The sequence below is a fragment of the Felis catus genome, chromosome A1, assembly GCF_018350175.1.
Source record: "Felis catus isolate Fca126 chromosome A1, F.catus_Fca126_mat1.0, whole genome shotgun sequence".
NCBI lineage: Eukaryota > Metazoa > Chordata > Mammalia > Carnivora > Felidae > Felis > Felis catus.
In genome coordinates, this window is record NC_058368.1 from 196,282,871 (window position 1) to 196,297,826 (window position 14,956).

Genomic DNA, 14,956 nt, shown 5'->3' on the forward strand with positions numbered 1-14,956 from the left:
GTTCGGAGCACGCGGGGGCAGGGTGTGTATGAGAGTTGCCAGGGAGACCTTTTGTCTTCTTCCTCCTCTCCATGCATCTCTCTGCCAGGTCCTGGACGTCCCCCAGGGCGCACAGGGTCTGGGCCGGGCCAGCCCAGGGAGGGAGGGAAGAGGTACACAGCCGGGAGGCGGGAGGGAGGGAGGTAGAAACAAGAAAGGAGGTGAAAAGGAGCAAGAAGGACAGGGAGGATTGAGAAGAAAGGGCTCAAGGGAGGGAAGGAAAGGGGGAAAGGCAAGAAAGAGGAAAAGGAGAAGAGGAAGGAGAAGGAAAGGGGAGATAGAGGTAGGGAAGGACGGACAGGGTGATGGGGTGACGGGGTGGTGTGAGGCCAGGTTGCTTTTGCCCCCTGAATCCACATAGGCCACCTCCATGGTCCCTGTCAGACACAGGGAGAGAGCCGGCCATTAGCCTCTGTTCCTCTCGTCCCTCTGGCTCTTGCTGCCCGGTGCTCTGCTCTCTTCTGAACATGCTTCCCTTCACCAGTGGGGACTGGGGATGGGGCGAGCCAGGAAACAGGGTGGTCCAGCCAGCTCCCAGCAGAGCAGGACTATCACCTCCTTTGTTCAGAACTTCAGACTCCCATTAATACAGCCTCGGGGCACGTTTGCTATTTGTTTTATGTGTTAATTTCTAAAGCCCCATTAAGTTAAGTTGGCACCAGTGAGCTAGAGGCCTTGTGAGCCCTCTCCTAGCCTCTTTGTTCTTGTTCTTTGTTCTACCAGCAAAAGGCTGCAAACCAGGCCGGGCCAGGGTGATGCTCAAACCATGAGCTCAACTCCAATGCGGACTCAGAGAACCGCGCCACAAAGTGCTAGGACTAGAGGATAGTCGTGTGTGCTTCCCTGACTCAGGCAGAGCGGCGTGAGGAGGGAGGGGCTTCTTATGAGTCCCTTAATAGTAATAATTGCCCATCAATGAACACGTACAGCGTGCCAGCTGCTGTACTCATCTGCTCCTCTCATGTAATCCTTAAACAGCCCTGGAAGTAGGGAATATTATGAACTGTATTTTGCGGATGAAGAAACTGAGGCACAGAGAAGTTAGGCTGCTCATCCAAAATCACACAGCCTATAGAGCATGGAGTTCCTCTCCTCTCCCCTGGACAATGACTGAGGTAGCTTCAGTGGTCACTAAAGGCTGTTGCAGCACCTTCACAAGTGGAAGCCACCTCCCGGGGAGGGCTAGAGGGCCTGGGCAGGGAGGTGGGGGTGCGGTCCTTCCCCCACTTCCCCACGGCGTCTGCCTCTCTTGCCTCTAGTGGTGTTCCGTGCCCAGCCCGCTCCCACCAGCTGTGCAGCCCCCGAGCACAGGCCTCTCTTCTCTGCCTCTGAATTGCAACCGTTGGCGGCAGGAGCGGGAAGCATTGTGCGCAGAAACAAAACTGAGTGGCTTTTCCTTTTTCTGAAGGTGGTAATGGTGCAATTAGTGGCTAAGCCATTACCCCTCCTCCCTAGCTCGCCTCCCCTCCTTCCCCTCGGCCTCCCTCCCATTTCTCTCCTGGGAAGAAGTGGCTGCATCAGAGAGCTAACCCCATCATTCTCTCCCACCCCCAACTCCCGGGAAGAGGGGCAGAATTGTGGGAGAGGGGACCCAGATGTCTCCCGGGGCCCCTGGACCTAAAGTAGTGAGTCAGGGACCCGCTAGGGCTGGGGATAACCGACAAGCAGACAACGTGTCCAGCAAGTGAGGTGACCAGTGAGGCAAGCTGGAGGCTCAGAGGGGTGGGGTAGAAACGAGGGTTTGGATCCTGGATCCTTTCATCCGACCTGTGCTCACTGTGGGCAAATGCTGGCAAGAGACCTCAGCCTGGTGGGCTGTGAAATGAGCTTGCGTGGAGGAGGTGGGTGTGAAATTCTGAGTCCAAGCTAGTGATGGGGGTGGTCATGGTCCTGCTTTAGACCTTCCTTTTCCTCTTCCAGAAACTAAAAACAGGCCTCATGTTTACATACTTCCCAAAGGCTTCCACAGCCCTTAGCCCACTCCTTCTTCACAACCTTCCTCTACAGTGGCAGCTTTGTTCTGTTTTGTAGAAAGGGCGCTGGAGGCTCAGAGAGGGGCAGTGACTTTCCCAGGGTCACACAGCCAACAAACGTCAGAGCGGGAGTTGAACCCAGATCCTGAACGCCAGTCCTTTTCCTTCCTAAACCCCCAGGGCTTGGGTGAGATCTTGGGGCCATAGATCTGGCTGCTGCCCTGAAGAATCAAACTTGGCAGGGAAAATGGGAATGAGGAAAAGGGAATGAGGATTTCAGGGCAGGCCCATGGCCACTCCCCTCCATGCCAGGCCATGCTTCCCTCCCCACTGCCCGCCTCTGCCTCTTTCACCTTGACTTAAAGCACAAGCAGAAACTGGGACGTGAGCCCCAGGAGGCCAGATCTCCATGGTCCCACTGGGAACATGGGCTGGAGGAGAGGGGTGGGGATGAGCGGGCAGGCAAGGCAGTTCCCTCCAGAATCCGGATGTCTCCTCTGCATTTGTCCCCCAAGTTAGAGTGCCAGTGTGATGGACAGGGGTGGCAGAGAACGAGAGCAAATGGGGAAGACAGAGACAGAGGCCAAAACAAAATACAGAGGGGAGCAGAGAGATAGTTACAGACTACAGTGATCCACTGGGAGAGAGATCCCCATGAATTAGCCATCTTTTCCTGTAAACCTTAGAACCCGGCTGTTGCCAGGGCAACGGGGCAATACCTGTCTCTCCAGAGGAGATGAAGTTGCCAGGGTAACTGTATCCTGTCTTTCCTGGGGACCATCCCAGAATGTGGCACCCACCGGCCGTTACCATGGCAACTGCCTTTTTGCCCCACTTAATCCCATCCTGTCTGCTACAAGGGACCCACAGTTGGAGGTGGGGGAGGTGGGAAGAGAGAAGATCACTTGTGGATTAAGTTGGTTCTTCTCCCCCTCTCCAGACCCCTCCCTCAGTCCATCACCTCGGGGGGTGCTGGGTCCATCCGCCCTGGGCCCACACAGGCCTGCAGTATTCTGTGTGGTTAGGGCCAGGGCGTCCGGGAGCAGGTTTCGCAGTGGAAGGCAGGCAGGTGTTGGGGAGGCAGTTACCGGGGCAACGGGAACAGGGCGTTTCGGAGGTGGTTGCCATGGGGACCTGGATGCTGACGAAGGCTCGCGAGGCTGTGAGCAGCCACAGTGCCCTGCTCAGAAGCCCCGGGCTCGTCAGTCAAGCTGGTTCTTGGTTCGCGCTCGGCAGCGCAGGCAGGCGAGTGGTCCTCAGTTCCGGGTGCAGAGCAGCAGCGCCCCAGTCCTGGTCCTCCAGCCCCAAGCCTCGCCTGCCCGCCCAGCGCCAGGATGGCCACCATCACCTGCACCCGCTTCACGGAAGAGTATCAGCTCTTCGAGGAACTGGGAAAGTGAGTTGCACCTCAGAGAGTTCTGGAGGGTGCAGGGGGTCAGCGTCACGGGCAGGGGGTGTGCACCTGCGTGCTTCCTGTGTACCCATAGGGAGGAAGTCTGCGTGTGTTTGGGGACGCTTGCCCGTGCAAAGTGCCCGGAGCTGGGTGTAGGCATGTTTGTGGGTGCACAGATGTGCCAAGGCCAGTCAGGTGAGTGTGTGTGTAGGGGTGAAAGGTGGATGGTGCATGCCGGTGCACGCTTGCATGCACACGCTCACACACACACACACACACACACACACACATACATGGGGGCACATGACTGGGCACACACAGATTTTTAGAAACTCAGGGTTAAAAAGACATCTTCCCAGGCTGCTAAGTCCAGGGCTGGAACGCCCTGCCGACTTTCTCTTGAGGTGTTCATCTGGCCTCAACTTGGACACCTCTGATGGGAGAGAGTTCACCACCTCCCAGGCAGTCCTTTCTGACTTTAGGCACCAATGGTGACTGTGCAGAGTGGCCAACTTCTCCCTGAAAGCGCATCCCCTCCCCACCTTCCTCCTCCCAACTCCTCTTGGCGTGAGGGCACCGGTACAGCAGGGGTTAATAACCGAGGGACTGGTGAGGCTTCCTGGGTATTGGGAGGTGGGGAGGGGCAATCAGGCAAGTGGGGCTGGGGGGGAGCACTACCATTTCAGGGGCTAGTGGTATACGGGCTCTGGTCCCTTGGCAAAGTTGTCCAGCTCCAGAGCTCATTTTATGCCTCCGATGACTGGCGGGGGGAGAAGGGTGGGAGCGTACGGGGGGAAAAGCCTCCTGGGGTGGCCCAGTAGGTCGTGGAGTGTCAGGGAAACACTCTGGCCCAGGGATGGATCAGGGTGGGGGTATAGTTTGGAGGCAGAGTTTGCCCCTTGGGCAAAGCAGCTCCAGCGCCCCGGGTGGTCCTTGCTGTGGCAGCAGGAGTGCAGGGGAGAGGGGCCCTGTGAGCAGATATGTGCCGGGGTGAGGTCCGGATGCGTGCACCCAGTGCACATTTTGGTGTGTGTTGTGTAAAGACTGACTCTGGGGTACACTTGCGTGCCCCGAGAGGGTAGGCAAGTGTTCACATGTGTGCAGCAGGAGGGGGTTGTGGGGTGTGCTTCGTGTGTAAGGCCGCCAAGAGTGGGCGCGTGCAGGTGGCCCAAGGGGTACCACTGGCTGATTTGCATGGGGGTGAAGGGGTGAATAGGTGTCACTGTGTGTGCCCGAGTGTGGCAGGTCAGAGCTACATGCACATCAGCAGGCAAACGTGCGTGGGGTCTGGGTGTGTGCAAACGTCCGTGTCTGTGTAAGGATGTCTGTGTCTGTGTAAGGATGCCCGTGTGGGCTTTGGGCACAGTGGTACCTCTCTGAGGTCTGGACACGCACATCCGGGTGTGGATGGGGGGCCACGCACACGGAAAGGTTTATGTGCGTGCGTGCGAGGCCTGGGCCAAAGGCTCGGGTGGGAGTGTGGGTGTTGAAGGCATGTGTGAGCTTATGCTGGTGTCTGCATATGTGTGGGAGGTGGGCCTGTGGCTGTGTACGAGTAGGCTGCCTGCACATACACTCACATCCACATCCCAGGCTACCCCTCAGGTATGCCCCGGGGCCCTGTACAGACACACACCCATGTGCAGATGTGTGCTCACTCTTGTCTGCAGACTTCCTGCGTTTCTGAGTGTGTTTTGAGCTGCTCCAGAGGACTGAAGCTGTCTGCTAAATGTGCGCAGGGCCCCTTCTCAGCCGGGCTCCGGTGCCCACGGGAGCCCAAGGATCCCCTGATTAGCTGGGATCTGCCTTGCAGGGCATGACCAAGGCTCGGCTCTGGGAGGACTGCGTCACAGGGTGCAGTGACATGGAGTTGAGATGTGACTCAGGCACTTAAAGTGAAAATAAAAGTGGTATTTTGCCCCGAGAGGAGATGGCTATCATGCAGACTGGGTGCTGTGGGGGCGACTTGGCCCAGGGAGCCTTCGGGAGCCTTCTCAGCCCCACTGCCGGCCAGGACCGGGGCAGGGGCAGGATTTCAGGGGACAGGGAGCCCTGGTGTGGCCACGGGAGGAGAACCGAGGGTGGCAGGCATGGCCAGGCCTTGTCTAATCCATTTCAGACCTCTCCCTTCTAGAACCATACGGGCTCCTAACCGTTTTTAGGTCTCATATGCCTCCAGGAATCTGACGAAAGTCTAAGTCTGCCTTCTCCAGAAGAAGGCGCAAACCTACGAAATGTCGCATGCATTGTCGGGAGCTTGCAGGACATTAGGAAGGCTGTGATGGGCTTAGGGTTACCGATGCTTGTATCGGAAAGAGAATGAGGCTCCACACCTCTTTTAACCCATGGCTGGGTTAGAAACCCCGGGACATATTACTGAGCGGGTGGGGGCTTTGCTCCGCGCAGCAGCGTCAGGCCAGGCGCCCGGTGGGGCAGGTAGAGGTGGGCCCAGCACACGGCCCAGGCTCTGGATCTCACCATCCGTGGCTCTGCGACAGTGGCCAGACCACAGCCCCCTGTAGTCTGGAGATAAAAAAAAAAAAAAAAAAAAAGGCTGTGGTGGTGAAATAAGATGGCACGCGTGAAGATGTGGCCTGGCACCCAGTGCGCCATCAGCAGGGGCTGCTGCCGGAATCATTGTTGCCCTCAAAGGCTGGGCAGGCTGGAGCCCTCGGCCGGGGCCTGCCACATGTTTACCTTCTGTCTGGAGTTTGCCCAGCTTGGGGGAGGGGCCTGACCAAGCTCCTCTTCTGCTGGGAGAAGCGAGGAAGACGCCTGCAGGGCCCGGCCTTGGATGCTTGACCCACAGTCCCTGCCAGCTGGGACACTGCGGTCACCATGCAGGAGCTGAGTCCCTTATTCCAAGATCCCGGTTCAGATCACTGGCAGGGGGCCTTGGAGAGGCAGCTGGGTTGGCCCTGCGAGGGGACATGGGAGCCTTTGGACCTCCCGCAGGGCCCTGGGCTGCCCAGCTGGAGAGGAGGGCGTGTGCCTCTCGAGGGCTTCCTGGCGCCCTACTCGGTGAGGACTGGCTTATGATGCAGGCCTTCTAGGAGCCCAGGATGGGGTGGGCTACGGATGTAAGAGAAGCTGTCTCTCTCCCACCTGGCGGTCAGTCAGCTGGGTGGGGTGCGGTCTGGGCAGAGCTCTCAGCAGAGCCTGACTTCTGGGAAGACCACGATCGGGGCAAGGGGTCAGGTTCCAGGAGGCCGGGAAAGGAGGATGTCTCTTCCAGCCGTTGACATTCTCTGGGCTTTGGAATCCCACTTCTAGGAGAGGTTAGGGAGGCAGAGAATTGCTCTGCAGCCGTCCAGAAAGAGCTTCCGAAGGAGATTTTACTTGAGAGAGGGAGAGGGAGGGAGACTGGAGAGAGAGCACAGCCCAGTCTTTCTCTAGAAACTGGGATCCGAAATTGACTCAAGGGCAGTATTGGGCGGAGGGAGGGGCTCCAGGGGCCAGCCAGGTCGGCAGAGGGACGGACCAGAGCTAGCTCCGGAGCCCCCTGCCCGCTCTTACCCCCACAGCTGTGTATCAGGAGCTGGGCTTGGGCCGGGCTGACCAGTGGGGGACATGGGGCCTAGAGGCTGCTCCCCACACTGGGGGGCCAGCATCCTGGGTGCTTAGGATCCCGCGTGACATGCAAGCTCTAACGTCTGCCAGTGTGCTCCACAATCCCATCCTTCCCCGGCTGAGCTGTTAGGAGCCTCAATGGGGTAATGTTGGGGAGAGGAAACACCTGGCCGTCCATACACCACCCAAAGATGGAGGTACACTTGCATTTTGCTTCGCATAACCTCATATTCACAGCGCTTTGGGGCCGGTGAAGCACCTCTCCAGCCATTAGCTCGTCTCTGAGGGAGGCAGAGGGCTTACTCACCCACCTGCCGGATGAGCAGACCGAGGCTTGAGAAGGTGGAATGGCCGCTGTGCCGGTGTCTGGCACCCGGGACATGGTGGGGAGACGGTTCATGATAGGGACCCCTCTCGCTGCTGTGTCGGGGCAATGCTCCCAGGGAAGAGGGGCCACGACCTTCTGGGTACGAGAACGCCGAGCTGAGGCTTATGTTCAAACACGATTCTGCCTCGAATTTACCGGGCCACCCTGTGTGGATCCCTGGTCCTTTGTGAGCCCCAACTTTACCATCTGTAAAATGGGGATCAGAATAATTCTGCAGATGCGGAAATGCCCCATGAGAGGTATTGCCCTCTGTAGCTTCCCTCTGTGGGGGTCACACATGGGAAATTTCAGACTCAAAGAACATCAGAACTGGAAGGACCGTCCACACTCGCTATTTATAACCTAGATGGCGGGACCAACACCCAGAGAGCAATAGCCCAAGGCCACAGGGAGAGGCAGTAGCAAAGCCAAGGTAGGGGACCAGATCGTTCTCAGGGGCCAAAAGCCAAGGATGGGAAATTGGAGGGGGGGGGGCAGGTCTTCAAGGTGGGGAGGGGTGACGGGAACAGGGAAAGGGACAGACTTTCCTTCCTCCCCCTCCGAGCCATCCGAGCGGCAGGCACGCACATGTTCTGGTGCATGCCGCAGCCCTCCACCCCCGCACAGCCACCCCCACACAGGCTGAGACACACTGACACTCTGCTGAGCCTCCCTCCTGCCCGCCTGCCTCCCTGCACAAGCACACAGTGACACTGCTGCCAGCACCCCTGCAGTCTGGGGCCCCGGCCCTCAGTGGGGTGAGGACAGAGCCTTGGAATGCAATGCCTGCATCCGGTTACACGCGCACGCGCGCGCACACACACGCACACACCGGTTCCAAGAGGGCATCCAGCCCAGGTCTACCTCCCAGCGCAGGGGGAGCAAGATGATGCTGGCTGCGCTCCTGGGCTCCCCCGCCCTGCCCTTCCCTCTCCTAGTGCAGGCCCCTTTGCCACGGTCCACCCTCTCCAGCATGCATGTTGCCCATGTTGCATTCTGAGCTTCTGAGCTTCTCTGGGGCACAGTAGGAAGCCTGCGTCCCTGGCCAGGCTGACGCAGCCCCCAGAGGCCCAGCCCAGGCCCTCCAGCCCCTTTTGGGGCGTGGCTGGCCCCAAAGTGTCAGGTGAGGCCCCTGGAACTTTCCTTGTCGGAGAAGGTTGAGGGCCTTGGGGTCGCGTAAAAGGAGAAACATGTCTATGACTCTTGCCTCCCGGCAACAGGTATTTCCTGAGCACACACTCAATCCCACTCAGAGTACTGGAGTGAGGAGTGCTCCTTTGTCTTACGGATAGGGAACCAAGGCCCAGAGAGGGCCAGGGCCTTGCCCAAGGTCGCACAGGCCAATGGCACACAAGAATAGGGCACTCCAGCCTCTTTCTTGTCTGGTGCTTGGCTCTAGTGTCTCTCTCTGAACTTCTAGAAGGCTTCAGGGTGTGCAGGTGGATGGAGCCTGAGGAGGAAGCAGGCCCTCATCATCCCCCCTGCTTCTGTCCGTTCAGGTCCTCTCTCCAAGGTCTGTGAATATTGTTCTATTTCCCTTTTTGTAACCCATTCAAGAAAACCCATGCACAGCCAAAACAAGGAATATGTTAGGACTTCTGTTGGTTCACTGTTCCCTGTGGCAAACAGAATCTTCTGGTTCCCAGACCTTCTGTGTCCCCCACAAGACTTCTGCTGGGTTGGCATGGGGCAGGCCTGTGGGGTGTGGGACAGCTCGACGACACTGAGTCCCTGGCAGCGGGTGGCTGCAGCCCAGGATGGGAGGAGGGAGATGTAAGGTTTCAGTAATAAGGTCCTAGAATTTTCTGGCTGCGAAATGCTATAGTCTGTGGGGTTCTGGGCCGAGCTGCTGTAGCGAACTGGGGAGAAGAGAGAGAACACCAAACAAATGGGGCCCCTAGGCCCAAAGCCCCTATCTCCTCTGATCTATTTGCCACTGGGAGACCTGCATAGCTGTGTTTTGTTTGTTATTTTAAAAGGGCATCGTGGCTTAAAAAGAAATAACTAAGGGGCGCCTGGGTGGCTCAGTCGGTTAAGCGTCCAACTTCGGCCCAGGTCACGATCTTGCAGTTCGTGGGTTCGAGCCCCACGTCGGGCTCTGTGCTGACAGTTCAGAGCCTGGAGCCTGTTTCAGATTCTGTGTCTCCTTCTCTCTCTGTTCCTCCCCTGCTCATGCTCTGTCTCTCTCTCTCTCAAAAATAAATAAAGATTAGAAAATAATTATAATAATAATAAAAAGAACTAAGAAGAAAGAAAGAGCGGGTTTAACAATGATCGACAGTTGACTTCACGGATAGGCAAACTGAGGCCCCAAAAGGTGAAGGGATTTGTTTAAAGCACTCGAAGGGGTTATTACGGAAACAGGATATCCCTTTTGTTTCTCGACAGATCTGACCCCAGCTTTTTAACTGGTCTGGAAATCTAGGAGCCCTCAGAGACTCTCATACGACTCCCTGGCACTTTCCTAGAAAAACGCTTCACTACAACCCACTGCAAGGGTGTATTATTTCTCAAAGATCCCTCTGCCCTAAAGTCCATCTGTGGACCCAAGGTGAGGGCCACCTCTAATCTGAGAATGTGGGGTATTGGAGAGAGCAACCGACAAGGAGTCAGGAGTCCTGGGTTCAAGGGCTTGACCTCAGTTTCTACATCTGTGGAATGGGGAAAAAGTCGACGTCACTGGGAAGATATCACTGGGCACACCAGCTCCTGATGCGGTCACATGTGGCCCACCCCGTGGCCCCTCTGATGGCCAGACATTCTGACTCCGTCTGCTCGGGCATCCATACCCCCAGGCCTTCCTCTCTGCTGAGTGATCAGATCAGCTAACTTGGGCTGTGAGTTACCACAGGTTCCGGACGCTGATGCTCTGACAGATAACGGTTCCTGTTGACCTAGAACTTTCTGGAATCACCCCAGCTCATCTCAGAGAAGTGGAATGCTTAGGTATTTTAACTGAGGGTGAGGAGACTTTCCCGAGGAGACTGGACTTTGATTATGAGTTGCCTGTCACGTAGCATCCAAGCAACATGATGAATAGCTAGAAACTCGGGACTGAAATTCTGGAGGCAGGAGGGGCTATACAGAAGCAGGTTTCAATCTTGCATGATGGTCAGTGGCTTTTACCATCTGCAGGGGTGGTGGGGTCACAGATCCTTTGTGAAGCTGATGGAAGATATGCATCCTCTGCCCAGGATAATACGCAGACACAGAGTCATTTTGTTTAAATTTTATGTGTGCTCATGACCGCCCAGACCCTCCCCAGAGATCCCAGCTGATGGCCCGGTGGAGGGGCTGGAGGGAGGTGGTAAGAGGACGGTGGAGAGAGAACGGGGAGAAATGATCTGGGGGGAGATGAGCAGGGGAAGGCACTGGCAGCAGGGCAAGGTCCCAGGGAGAGTGCAGCCACCTAGAAACAAAAAGGGAGGTGGGCCAGATGTCGCCTGGTGTGGGACAGGCAAGGGGGAGCAGGCCCACTGGGGCTGCAGGGGCGGGGGGGAGGGGCACTGGGTGGGCGGGCCTGGCACAGCTTTTTCCAGGGAGCCCGGGGGTGGGCACCAGATTGTGGTGGGTTCATGGAGTGTGGGAGGTGGAAAGAGGAGGCAGCGGATGTCGGACACTTGTTCTGGAAGTTTGGCAGCAAAGAGGGAGGAAGGAAATGGCCCAAGCTGTTGGGTCGAGAGAGAAGTTCTTGGTTTTCAATTTAAAAATTGGGGGGGGGGAGCAGGATGGTTATTTATTTTTCCAGAATAAGGGAGACCTGTTGTGTGTTTGAGGAAGCAGCCAGTGAACAGAAGACCCTAGTACTTGTCGGGACCCCTGACAATCAGACCCCCTAAGGAGTCCAGAGTAGAGGGGGGTGCGGGTTCTGTGACTGTGCTGTTTCCAGAAGGCCCCCAGAAACTGTCTTCTGTCTGCTGAGACCCACGGGCACGCCCTGGGCTCTGGGCAGCTCGGGGTAAAGGTGGGGAGGTTTACTTTAGAGGAAGTTGTTTTGGTAGCAGGAGCCTCTCCCCATCCCTGTGTAGGAGAGACTTCTCCCAAATGGCCCAGGGGGAAGTGTGACTGCGGGTCCTCATCCCCATCTTTCAAATGGGGAAACTGAGGCCCAGAGGATAAGAAGCTGGTAGCCAAGCTGGGCGAGGCCCCAGGTCTCTCAAGCCCCCCCTCGAATGCTCCCCGTGCTCACCTGGCTTCAACGTCAGCATTCCGGGCTGGTTCAGGCGAGGGAGAGTGGTGAGCCCCCGGTGGGCTGACAGCCAGCAACTCCCAGGACACCGAGCCTGCCAGGCAGCCAGAAAGCAATTTCCCAGTGTGAATCTTGCTTTTCACGGCCCATTAGCACGTTCCCACATTCTCAGCCATGCTGGACCCACTCTCACCGTGCCCTCTCCATCTGTCTGTTGGAGAGCAGGGCCTCCCTGCCTGCCTGTGCCCCCCCCCCACCCCCCCCCCCCGCCCCCACAGGGGCACGCTGCTCTGCCCTGGGGAGCAGCCCTTCCCCTCCTCACCGTGGCCCCCACAACCTCTTCTCCTGACTTCCTCCTTCTCTGAGCTTGGCAAACGGGGTCCATTTTGTTTCTGATGAAGCCAGCTGTTCTCATCACTTCGTAGATAATGATGCCTATAAAAGGCGACGTTTCTTGAGCATTTACTAGACTCCAGGGACTGTGCTAAAGCTATTGCATACCTTATTATCTCATTGAATCCTTGAAACAACTGCACAGGGTGAGTACTATTCCTGGCTACACTTTACAGGGGAGGAAACAGGCTTAGTGAGGTTAAGGGGCTTGCTGGTGAGTGGCGGCACCGTGATTTGAACTCTGGTTGGTCTGGTTCGGGAATGCCTGTTCTTCTAGAACTTCGCCATCCAACACGGTGGTCACTAGCCACGTATAGCTGTTTGAATGAAATAAAAAATTCCGTTCTTCAGTCCTCCGAGCCGCATTGCAAGTGCTCTATGAGCATATGAAGCTAGCGGCTGCCACGTTGGACGACACGGAATATTTCCACCATCCCAGAACATTCTGTTGGACGGTGCTGGTGTAGAATATTAAAGATGGCGAGGGCTCTGTGCTATTTCGCCTCATCCACACCCCAACTCCCGTGCTGCAGATAAAGAAGGGGAGGCCTGTGTTGGGGCAGACCCCTGCCCAAGACCTCCCAGCAGGGCTGAGAGCTGCGATTCTGTCCCTTCTGGGTCTGTCTGTCTCACAGACACACCCCTCCCTGACCACGTTCTGTGACCTGCTTTCCCTTCCTCTCGGGACCCCTGGTCACTCCCTTCCACGCTGACCTCCCCATCTTGGCCTCCTCCCCTCTCTGCCCTGTCCTGTTTCCAAGCTCCTGCCCATCGACCTGCCGGCCGGATATGATTAATTCCCACTTTACAGGGCTGCTGTGTTCAAGAAGGAGCTTAGTGGTGCACATGCATTTGAAAGGAGGATGCCTTCTGGGTACGTGGGAGGCTGGTGCCCTCTGGACCAGTAGCTCTGAACTGGTTTTGATAAACTCCTCCCTCTGAGCTGCTGCTAAAAGCTGTGCATCCTTGCCCCAGAAAAAAATGCACATACCTACTTTCAGAGGCGCAGGATGTCCTTCAGGGGGTACATGGCCCCTGCAGCAGCCCTCCCCCTGTTAGAACCTAGTTAGGACCCCCAGCTAGAAGCTGAGACTTACCCAAAAGCTTGGCGCTGTGTTCCAGGGAGGAAGTTTAGCGAATGTGCCTTCTACTGTTTTATAGCTGTGGCTCCTAGGTTCTCAGCTCCTGAGGCAGAGCCCAGGTTCACGTGCCTGTCAAGCCACCCTGCACAGAAGTACATGTGCCAGCCCCTTCAGTGCTGATGTCCGGAGACAAGGCATCTAGGAGGACTCCCGCAGAGGGCAGGAAGGACAGCCCAGTTGGCTGGGAAACTATCACCTGAACCCATGTGTTCAATGAAAATACAGATCCCCTGTGCCTCTGCCCAGAGGTTCTGATTTGGTCGGTCTGGATGGGGCCTTGGAATATGTATTTTAAAAATACCCCCAGGGGATTCCTGAGCAAGCAGTTTGGCAACCATTGGTCTAAGGTCTTTACCTGGAATGGATTTTTTTACTTAGTTTTTTCTACTTCTTACTTAGCATTTATTTCTTTCGTGGAGAAATTATATCTATCCCTCTTTTCCTGTCTTCCTCCCACCACCCTTCCATCCCTCCATCCCTCGCTCCCACATTAATTGAACTCCAGGCTCCAGACCGGACATGGGCTAGATGCTGGTCACTGGGGCAAGACTCCGCCCTGCACCCAGGAGCTTACAGCCTCTCTCCTTCCCTGCCCCCTGATCTCACTGGGGCTCTCCAACCTTTCCCAGAGGGGCCACCTTAAACACTCTGTCCCTTGGGGCCTTTGGGAATCGTGGACTCCAGCTGGGCAGGGACCTGAAGGTCTTTAGGCCCGTCCACCTGTCTGTCTGTCATCTCTTTGAGAGATGAGTTGTGCCCTACCTTCTTCAGATGCCTGTTCCTATTCCTAACACTTCTGATGGAAAATCCCCTTCCCCGGTCTCGTTTCAGTCCCTCCCACTGCGAATTCAACCCACCTCCTGTTTCTGCAAGTAACATTTATGGAAGCCCTATGGGCAGTAGACATTGGGTTCCCCGGGCACAGGCAGGTGGAGCAGCAAGTGAAAGTCCTGGCCCTCAGGAACTTACCGTCAGGTGGGAGGGACGGGAGGAGCAACCAGCCGTGAACTTGGGCTAGATGGGTGGGTGTGGAGTGCTCTGGGAGCACAGGCCAGGCACCCAGGTCTTGCTGCTTTCCTGGGTGTGTGTGTAGGGGGGGGTCGGGGTGGGGGGACAGCGTGGTGCCCACCTCAAGGAAGGTCCATTGCTGTGTGAGACTTTCTACTTGCCCAGGAATTCTGGCCTTCTAGGGCTTTCCTAGAGGTCGCATTTCCCGGTCTCCAGCCCCCTCCTGGCACTTTCTTCCTCATCCCTCCTCAGTCTCCCACCCTCTCCATTCATGCTGCCCAGACGTGAAACCAGTGACACCGGGCCCAGGGTGTACGTAGGGAGGGTGCCTGTGCCAGCCTGCAGGCCTCCTGGGCTTGGACCTACCCGTATGCTGAGGATAGGGCATCAGCGTTGGAGGATGTGGCCACGTCAGGAACCTGGGTGTGGCGGGCTCCCTTGGTGAGGGAGAGCAAATACCAGAGTTCCAGACCTAGCTCTGCCTACAGCTAGCTTCGTGAGTCTTCTACGCTGAGCTCCCAGAGTCTTGAGCTCTACTCCTGACTTAAGGAACCCGACTCTGCATTTCGATAAGACACCCTGGTGATTCACATACACCTTAAAACTGGGACGGGCACCTGGGTGGCTGTTGAGCACTGAGGGTTGACCCTTGATTTCATCTCAGGTCTTGATCCCAGGGTCTGGGACCGAAGCTCACGCTGGGCTCCGCGATGAGCGTGAAGTCCGCTTAAGATTTTCTCTCTTTGTCTCCCTCTGCCCCCACCCCCCACCCCGCTTGTGCATGGTCTCTCTCTCTCTCTTTCTCTCAAAGACAAAATAAAAATTAAAATAAAATAAAATAAAATTGGGAAAACCTGCCCAGAGACTCACTTCTTGCCTTTA

The 14,956-nt window shown here is 56.6% G+C and overlaps 1 protein-coding gene across 2 annotated transcripts in view; it reads left to right on the plus strand.

Moving 5' to 3' along the window:
* Positions 1–3,183: 3,183 nt before the first annotated feature.
* Positions 3,184–14,956, plus strand: part of CAMK2A (calcium/calmodulin dependent protein kinase II alpha) — a 60,572-nt gene continuing 48,799 nt past the window's right edge. Inside the window, exon 1 of one of the 2 annotated variants that reach the window (XM_011286079.4) lies at positions 3,184–3,408. In XM_011286079.4, the coding sequence (XP_011284381.1) occupies positions 3,347–3,408 (62 nt within the window). In that variant the 5' untranslated portion in view covers positions 3,184–3,346. The remainder of the gene's footprint in view (positions 3,409–14,956) is intronic. The other variant, XM_011286088.4, reaches the window with a different exon arrangement.